The following is a 16501-nucleotide window of genomic DNA, read 5'->3' on the forward strand; positions in this document are numbered from 1 at the left end:
GGTGAAGAAGGAGGAACATGGTATATTGATCTTAAAAACAAAGGTGGCAGTGCAGGAAGTGGAGACCCACCTGGAAAAGTTGATGTGATTATGAGCATGTCCAGTACTGACTTTGTAAAAATGTTTTCAGGTAAGTATTGGGAACAACTGTCCTTTTGCTTTAATCAAAGGTATGTGGTTCAACTTCTGAGCTGGACTATTGGTAATTGGAGGGTATACTGCTTAGAGCTGCTTCCATTTGATAAATCTTGCAGATGGTGTAGAACGATGTATTTCATTTTAATTTCTTTATTCTACTTGTAGAGGAGCTCAGGGAGCCAGGCAGTCTCCCATATAGGATCTGCTGTCTACATCAAGGAAATGAAGTTCAATTCCATAGGCCAAATAGCTCTCTGACCTTCTTTTGTGTTTGTGAATATGGTGTGGACAGGAGGCCTTAGCAGGGAGCTAGAGCAAAAGAGTGTTGGTAAAAACATTCTATGCTAAAACATTCTGGACTTATTTTACCACACATTTTTAAAACAAACCTGCAATTTATGTCTGGTAAAGTTCATAGCAGGGTGATACAGATGATCAGTATGGGCTGCTGCAGTGTCATGCATGTATGTTTACTCAAAGTAAGTTAACTAGGGCTTACTCCCTGTAAAACGACTGCAGCCTAAGGCAGCTTCCCTTTTGGAGAGAAGGGCATTTAAATAAACCGTATTTGCTATTCCAGGTAAAATATATAGAATCAAAACTTAATGAGAAAACAGAATCACACTTCCTACTACCAGAACTGATTGGATATAACATGTAACTTGTGTATTCACACATAAACTTCAGCATGCAAAATGGTGTAGATGAGTAAAGATCACATATTGGGCCCATGTTGTCCTGGCTTGTCTTTAAAGTAGAGGAGTTGCTTAACTTGGAAAATATCACAGATGCTTATTAAGTGCAACAAAAGTTTGCAGGGGTGTGGGTTGCAACTTTTAAAGATGCATTAAACCATTTCCCCTCTTCTTTCAGACAAACTAAAGCTACCTTTTCCTTTTCTTTCAGGCAAACTAAAGCCAACCATGGCTTTTATGTCTGGAAAGCTGACAATCAAGGGTGACATGGCCTTAGCAATCAAATTGGAAAGACTGATGGGTCAGTTTAATGCCAAAATGTGACAATAAAAGGGTGATTTATATGTCACATTGATCTTTCAATAAATATGCTATGCTTTGCTGTTTGAAGACAATAATCCTTGCTCTGGTTTAAAATATTATGATTTAATATATACCTTCCTGAATACATGACATTTTATACGATAATTGCATCCATTTTAACTTGATTTACTTGGAATGAGATCCTGTTGATTAAAGTGAGGCGTATTTCATAGGAAGTGTGTTTAGGATCAGTGTGGAATGTATCATCTTCTATGAATCACCATCAGTTTGCAGAAGAACATTCACTCATGTTGGTGAGGCCATGAACCCCCATTTTAGCTTAGAAAATATTGCCATTTTCCTTTTCATGAGATCTCCATATTTCAGTCTTTCCAAGGTATGGATAAGTTGCACTGATTTGGCGTTAGCTGTGAGCTAGGCCTTCATTTCCAAGGAGGGAAACTTGATCCTTCGTTCTGTTTTTTTGAAACCCCAACCTAGAGTTGTAAACCTTCATATCCTGTAGAATCATTTGGTTTGAAAGTCCATTGACTTCAGTGGAGTACATCAGAGTAAAATGGAAAATGAATCACCACTATGACACTTCTATCTTTTTATTTCCCAGTAATGATGCTTTGCAACATTTTTAATTTTTTTTAAAAATCTACATAGCTTTTAGTTACAGAATTAATTTTTTCTTTAAGAGTTTTTAACCCAACCTCAGGTGCTCAAGGATTTTTTAAGGGACAGATATTTGCCTTACAGCAGAATCCTAACCATGTCTGTGCAGAAATAAGTGCCTGTAAGATTGTCTCAGAAAGTAGCATTGTAGAATAAAATATTTTTCAATATGTTTGCTGCTGTGAAAACTCAGATCCAGCCAAAGTGTATTTAGAAAGATAGTTCAAATAAAATGCATCTGTGTGTGACAAGTTTGTTTTGTTTACAAACTCATGCTACGTATGATGAAAAGTTTGTTTACTTTGCTAATGCCCTGGGGATGCATAAGGGGGAAAAGGCACTGGAGGGGTTTTTTTTTTTCATTGACATAACTAGAGTATGTTTTATATGTTGGATTTGTAGCCCAAATTCACAGACAGGTAAGTAGGTTGGTTTCAGCAGAATGGAAATGTAGAAGCTTATGCAGCCTGTGGAAACCACTGAATAGGTAGGGTTTTTTTTCTGACGTACTACTTGTGTTTATTCATTTTATTTATTTATAAAATAATTATAACAATGTAATAACAATATCTAAGCAGTTTACAAAAAACAATAAAAATATAGCCTTCAATAAAATTTCCTAAAAACAAGATTAAAAAAAAGAAAAGAAAAACAAAAATACAAATAAAACTGAGCAGTGTACAAAACCAAAAATTAAACAGTCACCAGAAAAGCTTGTATGTGCTTAAAGGTCATTCGTGTCTTTGCTTCACAAATTACCTGAGGGAAGGCATTCCAAATGGTGAGTGCTATCACCAAGATCTCCTGCTTCCACATTGATGCCAAGCAGCCCCGGCACCATTGGGTGGCCAGGTTGGGCACCGGCTGAGGGCCCCTATGCCTGGGAGGGTTCCTTGCTGCTGGGGCTGGGTGGGTGTAGGTCCTGCTCTGTGATTCACACTAGCATGTGTCTATAGCCTAAAGCTATTATGGAGCGGGAGCCAACCCCCCCAGGCAACACCCACCTTTGTTGCCACAGGCAGGCCACACCACTTCCCATGTCACATTGCTGCTGCCAGGGGCTTAAATAGGTCTGGCTGCACCAGCACATTAGTGCAATGTGTGTGCATGCTTGCCATTGCCCAAGATGGCAGCGGGGCTATATTTGCTGATTGGCATGCGCACACAGTGTGCTAATGTGCTGATGCAGCTGGGCCTATTCTAGCCCCGGTGGTGGTATGCTGCCACCACTGAGGGCTCACTGCAGTCTGGTGTCCAAGAGCCTGCAGCAGTCTGGTGCTGGCTCTGTCACCAGGTGACAATCTGCTGGTCATGGAACAACCAGAAGTCTTCTCAGAAGATCTTAAATGACTTGGTCTGTACTGGGGCAGGCAGTCGGTTAGGTATCCTGGGCCCAAGTTGTTCAGGGCTTTACCTGTCAACAACAAAACCTTGGACTTGGCTTGGTAGCTAATAGGTTTCTTCACAGCCTGACTGCCCCAGTCTCTCCTATGGTCAATCCTATCCATACATCCTTGACTCTAATGAACAGAGCATCTGGAATGGGCTTGTGCTTTGCGGTGTGTTGCAAAGAAATAGTACCTAACCATAGTCTCATTTAAAGAGGTCATCCATAGACCATGACATGGGTTATGCATCCAGCAGAATGAAGTGATAGCATGGATTGTACCACTTCAGGCTGCAGGTGAAAATGTACCTTTTTTAAAGGCATCATGTCCTAGACTCCAGACAGAGAGAAAGTTCTATACAATGTTGCAAACTGTTCCTATTTGGGGCTCTGGCTCCACCCACCCTTGTCTGCAGCTACTACAGAAGTGAGCTTTCCTGTTTCATTTTTAAGATTTCCCTGAAAACCTAATGGCTGAAAGAACGGGTGGAAAATAGTTTGAGAAATACAGATTAAGATTGCATTTCTATTCTCAGTTGCTAACAAATGCACCCCATGAAACACAGACATGCATAGGATTGCAATATTAGGCTCAAAGTCCAGATAGCAACCAATTTTCTTTTATCTGGAACAGCCACCCAGGCTGCAATCCTCAATGGGAGACCATGCCAAGAAAGCTGAGATGGACATCTTAGTTCTTTCCTCTCTGTTGGTCTTCAGCTTCCAGGTCACTGCAGCTACTTTCAGCCACCAGGAGGATAGGGGGAGAGAAAAGGTTACCCATGGAAGCGTAAATTCTTTCCCCAACAGCTTGTCTTCTCTTGGAGATTGCAGCCTAGACACCTGCATTAACTAAAAAAAGAAAAATTGTTGGGGGCAAAAGTGCATGTAATTAATGTCTTGTATCATTTGAGCCATAAGATCACTGATGCAATGTATCTTTGTTAAGCTTTACTACTTCAGAGTTCAGGTGTGGATTTACATAAGGGATATACACAGAAACACACATCATGCATAGGGAATACAATATTAATTTACAGAAAATTTAATTTGGAGAATGCCATTTTTTATGATCACCTTTTTGTAAAAAAAAAAAAAAAAAAGCCAGAAACCAAGTAAAGCATGCCAATTTGGGGACATTGGTGAGATTTTGTGTAAACTAGCCCACTATTTTTCTATTTGCACTAGTTTTCTGTTTGCATATCCCCCACCTGCAGGAAAACATTAAAAAACCATGATCCTCCAACTGCTGTCTATTGTACAATTCAGTGTTCAAATTAAAGAAGAGACATACAAGGCATGGCCTCCCTCAGCTAGCTGCTTTTCTCAGACTATGGGAGGCGGGGGAAAGCATGATTTGGCAAAAAATGGAGGGAGGAGTTGGAGGGATGAGCCTTGTGGATTGAGCCACCCAACTTTCCCTGGTAATTCAAGCACTGGTATAACCCATTCTACCACCTTGGGATTCCTCTACTTCAATCCACTGCACATATAAATCACGTGTGTTTCTTCTACAATTTCCTTTCATTTGTAACTAAAATGGAAACAAGGGACAAAGGAGAACTGTCCAGAATCTGCTGTCTCTCTCTTTTTCTTGGGTCTGCAGATTTTAATTGGTAGATTAATTTACTAAAGCATTAATGGGTTAGATTGGTGGGGTCCATTTTAATGAGGACACATTTTTACTGTGGGACTTTGTGAGTTAAAACATGCTTTTTCTTAGGCTGTTTTTATTTATTACTCTAAAAGGGCATGGGAAATTTTTGGATGGCTTATACTGATTTATATGTTTACATTAAGATGGATGTATTGATGGTTATTTTTTTAAATGTGAGCTGATATGTGGATTCTTCACCCTTTTTTTGCTGTTTTTTTTAAAATATTTTTTATTAACAATTTTAATAAAGGTCACAGAAAAGGAAATGTTAGGTGGCTTTTTTTCTAATAATGCATAGCACCTTTTTATATAAAATTATATCTTACTCTTCCTTCAGTATCTCAAAGGCACCTGTGTTGACGTTTCTGGTCATCTAGAATTACTTAAATGTGACTGATCTGTTAAATGAGAAATGACAGTGCAATTCTATATATGTCTACTCAGAAGTCATCCATATTGAGTTCAATGGTGCTTACACTTGAGTTAGTGGGTATAGAATTGCAACCTGGAAGGAAGTCTCATTTAATGTAGACATGTATAGGATTGCAGTGCTAGTTTATTGATGTACGTTTATTTATGTATGTTCAAGGTCATAGGTTTAAATATTTGTTTTTATATAATATAGACTTTTCACTATGTGCCAATTGTCCTCTCACTCCAAATATGATTCCTCAAAATACTGTGTTGCTATTTTTATACAAGTAAAAATAAAATCCCACAAAGCAATATAGGCTGCTATCCTATATCTACTTATCTAGGGGCAACATCCAATGGGATTTATTTCATAGGATTGCATTATTAATGGAATAACCTATCACACAAGATCTTGTTAGCACATGTGGCTGCAAAGAACTGGTGTTAGGAAAAGGTAACCTTTTGGCTGAAGGGTCAATATTTGCTCAGTAAAACTATACGAATTGTTCAGTGTTGCCATCATAGACTCCAACTAACAATATTAATAAGTGCAAATGAAACAAAACTAGTTAACAAATGCTAGTTTGGAAGTTTTCAAATTGTGTTTTAGTGTAACACATTGGCTAAGAGACTGAGCTATAGTTCAGGAAGCTCCTAGTTCAAATCTCACCTCCCTTTAACTCACAAGGTGGCCTTAGGCAAACCTCCTCAGTTCCCCTATCTGTATTATGACTAATGAAATTACCAAATTGTTGTCAGGATTACAACTAAATAATGCACATGAAGCATTTTGAACTCTTGAAAGTGCTACATGAATGCTATATATTCGTAGTAGTGATTGCCCAGGAGCTTCTCAATGGAAAACATCAGTGGCAGACAGATCTCTGTAAGATATCTTGTCCTCCATTATTGATCTTGCCATATAATGTGCAGCCCCAAGGGAATGCTGGTACATTCTTAGATCTACTGCTAGTTCACCCAGTGCAACACTATGTCCCAATAGACCTAGCCCACTCACCATGTTAGTCAGTGCCCAGAAACCTCTGCAGTAGATATGTAGCAAATATTAATGTAGAAAGGTTTCTCTAAAAGTAAAAAGTTTGCAGAACTACTCTGCTAGTCAACTGAAGTGTTCTATTTTTTTATTTGTTCTTCTGGTTCTTACATTTTCATACTAATTCTGCAGTCCAATTTAACTATATACTTGTAAAAGCCTGGTGACAATATATTTTAAATAGAGTTTTGAAATAGATCTCTTCAGAGGGATTATCTGAGCTCCAAACAGTAGCTGTTTTCCTATGAATAAGCCTTTTGTAACTTATGCATGTGATGCTTATGTACTCTGAATGTTTTGTGTTTGCCAGAAGAATAGCAATGACCTTTTTCAAAGCAACACACACAGCGATGTATGCTTAGACTCCCATGGTGATTTTATGTATTTCACAGAGTCTAGCAACTTCCATGATATTACAAGACAAAGCGCACTCCGGTTTTGTGTGTGTTTTGTCCTCAACTAGATTTATCTGGTCTCCCTCTTCCTGCTTAATGTTAAATCTGATGATAAAAGAAAACAGCACGTACCAATGTGAAATTCAATTGAGGTCAGTGGAAAGATGCAGTGAAAGGAAGAAGGGCAAGGAGGAACAATTACCCCTTCTGCAGACCACCTAGGTGGGATTGCGTGTTTTGGCTTCATTAAATTTACAGGTAGTAAGAATTTCTGCTGCAGCCTCTTCACTGCCAGGATGGGCCTCCTGAGTCCTATCCTGTATCTTTAAAATACATTAATTCTAGACCTAAGGAGAGGGAAAGTAGATGTGGAGAGAGCAGAGGGACAGTTGCCTTGGGAAAATTAATCCACTTTTACCAGTGAAATATTAGTCTCGTGAGGGGAGATGGGGAGGTGTTATAATGAGGAGCATGACCTAATATGAGAAAAATGGGAGGCTCAGGTACAGAGGTGTTAGGAATCTGGATTAGGGCAAGATCTTGCAGACAGGTTGCAAGACGTGTATTTGATTTTAACAATTTATTATACTGCTTGATAATAATCTTCTCTAAGCAATGTACAAGAAACTCGATGCAGTGCAATGAATGCCAATATTACTTAGAATGGAAAGGAAGACAAAAGGTCTACAGGTGAAATAGAAGCAAGGCAAGCACAATGAATGGCTCCAGTGTCGACAAGGGCAGACAAAAGAGAGCAGAGGAAGGGTCCAGGTCTGATCCCAAGGCAAACCAGATGGAAGCTTTGGAAGCAAAGAGCATAACACAGCTTGGTAGGCCTTGTGCCTATAAGTGGAATCCCCCCCCCTTGGGAGTATAAGAAAAGCCCTGCTGCATCACATAAAGGTCCCTCTACATCCTGTTTCCAGCACTGGTAAACTAGATGCTACTACAAAACTTACAAGTAGGGCATGAAGGTAACAGCCCCTCCATGATGTGACTGCAACTTCTGAAATTCAAACATGTGCCGCCTCTACACAAATGTTATCATGATTAATAATTCCAATAATTTGTCTAATGTGCTTTTAAAGGCACCTAAAGCTTTGTAGCCAACCTGACTAGGGAGGGAGAGGAAAGCTAGTAGGAGTGTGGGTCTATAACCCTACCTTGGCCCCTCAAACGGAGGCTTTAGTAGGCTCTCCTCTAGGTCCAGATGATTGCGCTAGTCCTGATTCTCTCAACAGTAATGTCATTCAAAGCTGTTCAAGTGTAATGGAGAATGAAAAGAATTGCAGGTGTTGCTAGTTGCTTTTTTCAAATATAAATTCAAAGCGAGTAACAACATTAAAAACAGATATAGAAATGAATACAAACATAAAATACATACTAACTACATAAAACAAAACCCAACTTCTTCCTACCTGACTAAAATTAATCAGAAAAGTAAAGGCCAAACGCTTGCATGAATAAAAATATTTTTACCTGGTGTTTAAAAACAGTCAATGATGATGCCAGGCGTGCCTCCCTGGGTGGACCTTTCCACAAATAGTCACCACTGAGAAGCCCATTCTCATGTTGCTATCCTCCATACATCCCTTTGAGGGGGCCCATGGAGAAGGGCCTCAGATGATAGAAGTATCTGAGTTGGTTCATATACAGGGAGGTGGTCCTTGGGCTCCTGTGTTACAGCTTAAAACCAGCACTTTTAATTTGGTTCAGAAGCTGTGCCAGAATTGGTGTTATATGATCTGACCATTTTGTCCTATTCAGCAATCTGGCCACTGAATTCTGAACCAGCTGCAGTTTCCTTACTGTCTTCTAAGGCAGTCCCATGTATAATGCATTGCAGTAATCTAATCTAGAGGTTATCAGAGCATAGACAACAGAAATTAGTCTATCCCTGTCCAGATAGGGACGTAGCTGGGCCATGAACCGAAGCTGATGAAAGGCACTTCGCAACACCGAAGCCACCTAGGCATCAAGTGACAGTAGTGGATCCAGAAGTACCCACAAGCTATGCACCTGTTCCTTCAAAGAGCATGTAACCCATCCAGTCAAGGGAACCACCCACTAACAATGCCTTAATTGTATCTGGATTAAGTTTCAGTTTGTTGGCTCTCAGTCCAATCCATTACCGAGGCCAGATATCAATTTTGCACTTCCACTGCCACACCTACAGATATAAAGGAGAAATAGAGCTGCATATCATCAGCACATTGCTGACAGTGCACTCCAGAACTCCAGATGTCCTCAGCAGTTTCATGTAGATGTTATAAACAGCATGGAGGATAGAACTAAACCCTGTGGAACCCCACAATGAATGCTCCATGGCCCCTAATAACACTTCCCAAGCACCACCCTCTGGAGATGGGCACCCAAGTAGGATTAGCACCACTGCAAAGCAGTGCCATCCACCCCCAACTCAGACAGCCGTTTCAGAAGAATACCATGATCAACGGTTTCAAAAGCCACTGGGAGGTCAAGAAGGATGAATAGGGACACAAGCTGTCTCATGCCAAAAGGTCATCATTAGGGTTGCCAGGTGTCCGGTTTTCACCCAGAGACTCTAGTTTTTGGGGGTCGTCTCTGGGTGAATCACCTTAATCTCCGGACTCTTAGCTTTCATTAAAAAAAAAGTTTCTAGGTGGTCTGGTTCAAAAGATATGAACCAAAATGTCAGCTCCACAACTTCTGTTTGTGTCGGCTGCTCTAATCCCTGCCCTTTCAGGTTTTTAGCCAATAAGTGAAGTTAGGGTTGTGATTGACAAGATTTATTGACCCCATCCAATAATTAAACTCAGTTTCCTTCTCCTGCTTGTCTCAGATCAGGAATTCAGTAAATACATAGCTTTCAATAGCATAAAGAGTACTTTCTCTGTACAGGATTGGGACTTGCTTCTGAGTAAACATGTAGAGGATTGCACTACAACGGAAGATCACAGCAGAATCTTGGTGGGCATACATAGGTTGCTTGCTACCCCAATCTCCGAGCAGTGAGAGATCTCCGGGGGTCCCTAATAGGGTTGCCAGATTCAGAGCCTGAGACTGATCCTGTATTTTTAGGAGAAAAGGAAGTCAGCCAAGTGCAGGTGTTCTTGCAACACCTTAATGGGAAAAACTACAAGGAGGAATTCTCCCTTCCCCCTGCCCAACTTTTAAAGATACAGACCTCTTGAGGCCGGGCCTGGCAACTATCTTTAAAAGTTGTGCAGGGGGAAGGGAGAATTCCTCCTTGTAGTTTTTCCCATTAAGGTGTTGCAAGAACACCTGCACTTGGCTGACTTTCTCTTCTCCTAAAGATATAGGATCAGACTCAGGCCCTGAACCTGGCAACCCTAACTGTGGTGGATAATTTTGAAAGTGAAGAGAGTGTTTTGGTCTTTTGTAAAAAGAATCAGTAGAAGAGCCTTTTCCCAATCTGTTGCTCTCTAGGTGATTTGTACTATAACTCCCATCAGCCCTATCCTTGCTGGCTGGGACTGATGGGAGTTGTATTCCATAATATCTGGAGGATGCTAGGTTGAGGGTAGGCTACACTAGACTAACATAATTGTCCTACAATATATTATCAATGGTTCAAAATGAAGTATACCTGCTGCAGCTAGCAATCAGAAGATTTCTGTGGCTTTGCTCTGCCATGCGTTTATACCCCTGCTGAATACCAGCTTAACTAAGAGAATTTCTGCAATTAATTCTAGAACTGGAGGATAGGCAATTTGCTATAGTTTTTTGCTCCTTTGGTTCGTCGATAACTCTTTTTCTCTTTTCTGTTCCCATATGCATTGATAAAACAATCATGTTGTGATTGCTTTTCTGATGTGTATAATTGTACTGAGATTCTTTTTCTGTGATGTTCACATGTGCATAGGTAGCACAGAGAAGAAAAGAATTGCAAAAGAACTGAAGGAACCAAAAGCTGTAGCCAATTGTGCATGTTCAAATTCCAGAATTAAATTTAAAATAGCTAAAATACACACATAAGAATCCTGATACAACTGTTCATATACTCATATGTTTGCTTTCTATGTGAGATTATTATTAGTAGTTTTGTTTGAATTTTTAAAAAAATATATGCACATTTGTAATTTAATGGAGAAAAAGGCATTAAACTGAGGTAGTGAAAGCTTTGGTGAACTTCACGTGCATAGCACCCTGTACAAAATCTGAAAATTAGAAAACAGCAGTGAAGGGCTTTGTATTGAGTTAGTTACAGTTCACGTGCACATCTGTGCACATCTGTGCACATCTGTGCACATCTGTGCACATCTGTGCACATCTGTGCACAGTTGCCGGGCCTGACAACCAAGAGGTCTTCTGTATCTTTAAAAGTTGTGCAGGGGGAAGGGAGAATTCCACCTTGTGGTTTTTCTCATTACACTGTTGCAAGAACACCTGCATTTGGCTGAGTTTCTTTTCTCCTAAAGATACAGGATCAGGCCCTGAACCTGGCAACCCTAGTCCCTATGCTTACCCAGGGTTTGGTTTCCTTGGAAAGAAGGTCAGCAGAGTCTCTGGTGTCTTTATGAAATATGTTTTATTTATTTACACACATTCTAACCCGAGTTTAAGATTGTGGGGTTCAAAGCATCAGCAGTCCAATGGATCTTGCATTTTCCATCAGGTTTACCGGAGGCACCATAAAGCCATGGTCCAGATAGCCAGCCTCTCTGCGTGGCTCCAGTTCCCAGCCTTTTCTCTGACTCTACTCAAAATACAAACCTCTCCTTGGCCTCAGGAAGGGGGGAGGGCTCTCCTGAAGAATTTCAGTAACAATAGGATCTCCCTGGCCCAGTTAATGGGCACTTGATAGCCCGATTAACTCACCTGGCCACTCTATTAGATTGACAACTCATCTGACCAGCAGAGCGGGTATTTCACCCCCAGGTGCAGGGTTCCAAATCAGAGGCTGGAAGGGAACTAATAGAAATCATCCATCTCAACCCCAAACCCATAACACTAGTAAACAATTTTAGTTATAATAAAAGTGTACATGCAGGGTTTTTTCAAATTACTTGCAAAAATGGCATACACATTTTATCTTTCAAATAATTTTTGAACAGAAGTTTTAAGAAGTACATGCTGCTGTGTTATACTTTTCTAATTAAGAAGTCAAACAAGTTTAAATTTTACTGGACTGTTGAAGAGGGCAGTTTGTCTTATTTGTAACCTGTTTTGAAAACCTTCCCAATATGAAGCTTTTCTGGGAGTTAAGCTGCAATGCTTATTCTACATACCTTGGAATTAACCCCATTGAATTCAGTAGGACTTACTTTTGAGTAGACATGGCTAGGATTATGCTAATCAATGGGACTTTTGAGTGAACATAGAAAAGGATTGTGTTGTAAATCTCTCTCTCCCCCTCTGATCCTTTATTTTTTAAGCAGTTAGGCAGGGCTTACTTAGGTGCCGTGTCACTGCTTTTATTTGGCAGGAAACTAATACTTTAAAAAATGTTCTGCACTGGCCAACTGGTTTTGACAATAAGCTATTATATGAGATGTATAAATTTTACATCTCCTGTGTGTGTGAGTGAGTGAGTGAGAAAACGGATTGTTTTCAACAACCCTGTGAGGTAGGATTAGAAACCAAGGCAGGTCACAACAAGAAATAAAGCCATTTAAAACCCAATAAACATAAAACAAGTATAAAACAGTTGCAAAATAGCTTAAAGTGGTGTGATTCTGTATTTTGGATTGGGTGAGTGAAGTTCCTTATTACTGAATTGCAGTCCTGTGCATCCTTCGTTGTTTGAATAAGCCCCAATGGGACCTGCTTCTGAGTAAACATGCAAAGGATTTCGCTATAAATATCTTTACAGGTTGTGTAAATAGTAAACATCTTTGTCATTAATGCTTATGTAAATATTTCTTCATATGTCTTGATATGTATCAATATGTATCTGATTTACTGCTATGGTTGTAAATTATTATTTACAAATGATTATTTCCTCTACATTTTAAGTGTGCCCTTCTTCCTTGTGGTGGTCATGGTCCCCCTCTGTTGTTTTCATCCTGAGGAGCAGATTAGGCTGAGAGATGATGCATAGCTCATGGTCACCCAGTAAACCTGGTAGCTTATTTCCATTTTAAAATTTAATTAAAATGATTTATATGGAGGAAAAAATTATGAAGTAATGTAGATCCACATAACACTTTTAATGCACATCCAACTCTCATTTAAAGTGTATGACTTCCCCCAAAGAATCCTGGGAAGTGTAGTTTCCCCCTCACAGTTATACTTCCCACCACCCTTAACAAACTACAGTTCCCAAGATTCTGTGGTGGGATTCATGTTCTTCAAAGGTATTGTCGAGCCCCAGGTGACCCAGGGGGCCCTGGATCAGGAGGTGAGGGAGCCCCAGGGCCCCTTCCTGGTGCAGAGTGACTCTGGGGGGGAGCAGTTCGAGGGCACACCCCCAGCTCTGCAGATGGGAGAGATGTCAGATGTGGAGGATGCTCCTGAAGATCTGGGGGAAGGAGACATGACCAACCACTCTCTGATTCCCACGGGAAATTCGCCCGCTCACATGGAGACCCCTCCCTTGCCAAGCGCCCCAGGAGAGTTGTTGGACCAAGACCTCGCGCAATTCTGATACCTTAATCATTGTCTATGCTGCTTTCCCCCTGGAAATATGCTGTGAGAAATGGAGGTAATCCCAGTTTAACCCTCATTTGGTTTTGGAGATGTTACAGAATCCAAAGTTTAGTTAAAAAAAACACACCCACTTTTCTTTGTAAACTGTGCTACTTCGTGCCCTATATAGTCTCCTGTAATAAAGGGATTGGTTGTCCTGTGGTATTTCAGCTGCTCTTCCCACATGCATTTAAGGGTTTGGGGTCTATTAGATCTCAGTTATGCATGGGGGGGGCGGAGGAATAAAACACTACACATCCAAAGTACTGAGGGGCTAAATGATCCAAACATGGTGAAAACTCATTTAGTATTAATTACCTAATAGCTGCTGTAAATTGATGCAGCTGTTAATAATGTATTAACTATTGGTACTGGTTTATTAATCATACATGTGGCAGGGATTTTGAGTTGAAGGGCTAGTAAAGTCTAGTTCTAACATTCTTCAATAAAAACTGAATACATAAATTTAACTTATGTTTTAAATTTGTTTAAAGATATATACCCTTGTTTTCAGTTAAGAATAGTGTAACAACTCCCTGAAAAATTTCCCAGATGTCAATTATTAATAACTGGATTCTACACTTTTAGTAGACAGCATACACAATATAATACCATAAAATTATTCATAATACATAATTTGAAACATCATTAAAACATCAGTAAATACTGATTGGTTAAAAAAAAGAAATTCATATTGTGAAGGTTTGTCTAAACAATACAGTTTTCAGAAGGCAGGGACAATTCCTGGTGAACTTTTACTGGTAGGGAGTTCAACAGGGCAGGGCATACCACACTAAAGGCTCAGTTTTTAGTGAAGACCAACCAAACCTCAGGGGCATGGGGAACCACCAGAAGTGCCCCATCAGAAGAGGAGGTTGAGCATAATGGACCAGATGGTCCTAAAGGTACTTTAGACCCAAGTTGTTTAGGTGTGAATTAACACCTTGAACCTGGCCTGGTAGCAAATCGACAGCCAACCTAGCTCTCTCAGCAGTAGAATAACATGTTCCCAATGACTTCATATAAGCATTGGAGACAAACATTGTCGCCAGTAATCTGCTGCTGTGAGCGGTATGGCCAATTCATTCTGCACTAGTTGTAGCTTCTGGACTAGATACAAGGGCTGACCCACATAAAGTGTGTTACAGTAATCAACTCTTGAGGCTACCAATGCATGGACCACTGTGGTCAGCCTGTCACAGACTAGGAACAGTCATAGCTGGTGAACTAGCCAGAGGTGGTAAAAAGCACTCCTGACCACAGGGGTCACTTGGGTCTCTAGTGACAGAGATGGTTGAAGGAGTAACCTCAGACTGTGCAGCTGCTCCTTCAGAGGGCGTGCAATCCCATTCAGAAAAGGCAATTGATCTATCTTCCATACACAGGAACTGCCACTCACAAGGATTCCAGCTCAGTTTATTGACCCTCATACAGTCCACCACTGCATTAAGGCACTAGTCCAGGGCTTGTGCCACCTCTCCTGATTCAGACGTAATGGAGAAAATGTTATGTATCATCAGCATACTGATGACATCTTGCTCCAAAACTCCTAATGGCCACTCCCGATGGCTTCATGTGGATGTTGAATAGCATTAGGAACAAAATAGTGCCATGGAGCACCCTATAGCATAAACACCAGGGGCCTAACTTGCACTCTCCCAATGCTACTCTCTGGACACAACCCTGCAAATAGGAATGGAGCCACTGCAACACAGTGCCATGATAACCATGCTGCAGAATTGGTTCAGAAGAATAACATGCCCAAAGCACTGAAAGCAGCTGAGTGATGAAGCAGAAGGAGCAGAGTTGCACTCCTGCTATCCTCCTCTCTATAAAGGTTGACCAAGGACTGATTTGGTCCCAAACCCAGGCCTGAACCCAGACTGACAAGGATTCAGATAATCAGGCTCATCCAAGAAAGTGCGCAGTTGTTCTGCCATGACCCCTCTCAATCGCCTTCCCCAGAAAGGAAATATTTCTGACCGAGTGATAGTTGTTACAATCTATTGGGTACAGGACTGGCCTTTTCAGTAGTGGCAATGCTACTGACTCCTTTAAAGTGGCAGGCAACATTCCCTCTCATCAGGAATCATTTACTCCTCCCTGGACCTGATCAACACCCTCCCCAGCTCGATTTTGCCCGCCGTGATGGGCAGGGATTGAGAGGGCATGTAGTCAAATGGATCTTCGAAAGCATCATTCAGATTTATAAACTTCTCAGAGTTGGAAACAATGTAGCATTGGACATCTCCACTGGAGCTGGAACCATAATGATGGCATCTAAATTGCTGTGGAGTTGTAATGAGGGGCCAAACCAAAATGGGCCCACCAGCAGGTGAGATCAGATTCTGGACAACCTGGAAAAGCTCTGCTGGGTGATTATTTGAGAATGCAATAAAGACCATGAAGTAAGACTTCCTTGCTGCCCTTATTGCAACATGATAAGTACAGTTATGTGCTCTAACCAGTGCTCAGTCGGCTTTGGAGCAGGATCTACACCATCAGTGCTCTAGTCAGCATCCAGCTTGTTTGATTGCACGCTGCTCCTGAGAATATGAGGGGATATTATGGCCTCTACTGCACCAGAGAGGTTGCTCAGGAGCAATTGTGTCAATAGCCCTCCACATCTCACATTCCACAGTGAGATGACAGCGTCAACAGGACCACCTGTTCTCTCCACTGGAAAGTTCCCCAAAGCTTCAGGATTCCATTAGGATTCAGAAGTCTCTAGGGGTGATCCATGTTAATCTGCCCTCCACACTTGCAGAATGGGATAGCTGCCATGAGTCCAAACATCAACAGGAAGTGGTTTGACCATTACCAGGCCATCCCTCTTCCCAGTTGAAGCAAAGACCAAATCAAGGGTATGTGTGTCAGGCCGATGACAACCTGAGACAGTCTCCAACACCACGCTTAAGACTATCTCGATCAGGGGACTTCCCAGGAGGAATCGCTCCGCCTGTGCAGCCTTTGAGACGAGCTCCCATCTCAGAGGAAGCTTTTTCAGTTATAAAACCAGTCAGAAGACTTTTTGACTGGAAAAGATTTTCTCCCAGGCAAGGGAGAAACGAAGAGATTATCCACAGAAAGCTTCATTTTGTTTGTTGGACTGGAATTCATTGGAATTGTCCATGAAGGAAGGTAGCC

At 41.0% G+C, this 16501-nt stretch overlaps 1 protein-coding gene across 2 annotated transcripts in view; it reads left to right on the forward strand.

The window, feature by feature from the left end:
- The window catches only part of HSDL2 (hydroxysteroid dehydrogenase like 2), a 28938-nt gene extending 26870 nt beyond the window's left edge, over nt 1–2068 (forward strand). For both annotated transcript variants that reach the window (XM_061632394.1, XM_061632404.1), the window contains exons 10-11: nt 2–130; nt 1045–2068. In XM_061632394.1, the coding sequence (XP_061488378.1) occupies nt 2–130; nt 1045–1157 (242 nt within the window). In that variant the 3' untranslated portion in view covers nt 1158–2068. The remainder of the gene's footprint in view (nt 1; nt 131–1044) is intronic.
- The last annotated feature ends 14433 nt before the right edge of the window (nt 2069–16501 follow it).

This window comes from Rhineura floridana, chromosome 1 (assembly GCF_030035675.1).
Source record: "Rhineura floridana isolate rRhiFlo1 chromosome 1, rRhiFlo1.hap2, whole genome shotgun sequence".
Classification (NCBI taxonomy): domain Eukaryota; kingdom Metazoa; phylum Chordata; class Lepidosauria; order Squamata; family Rhineuridae; genus Rhineura; species Rhineura floridana.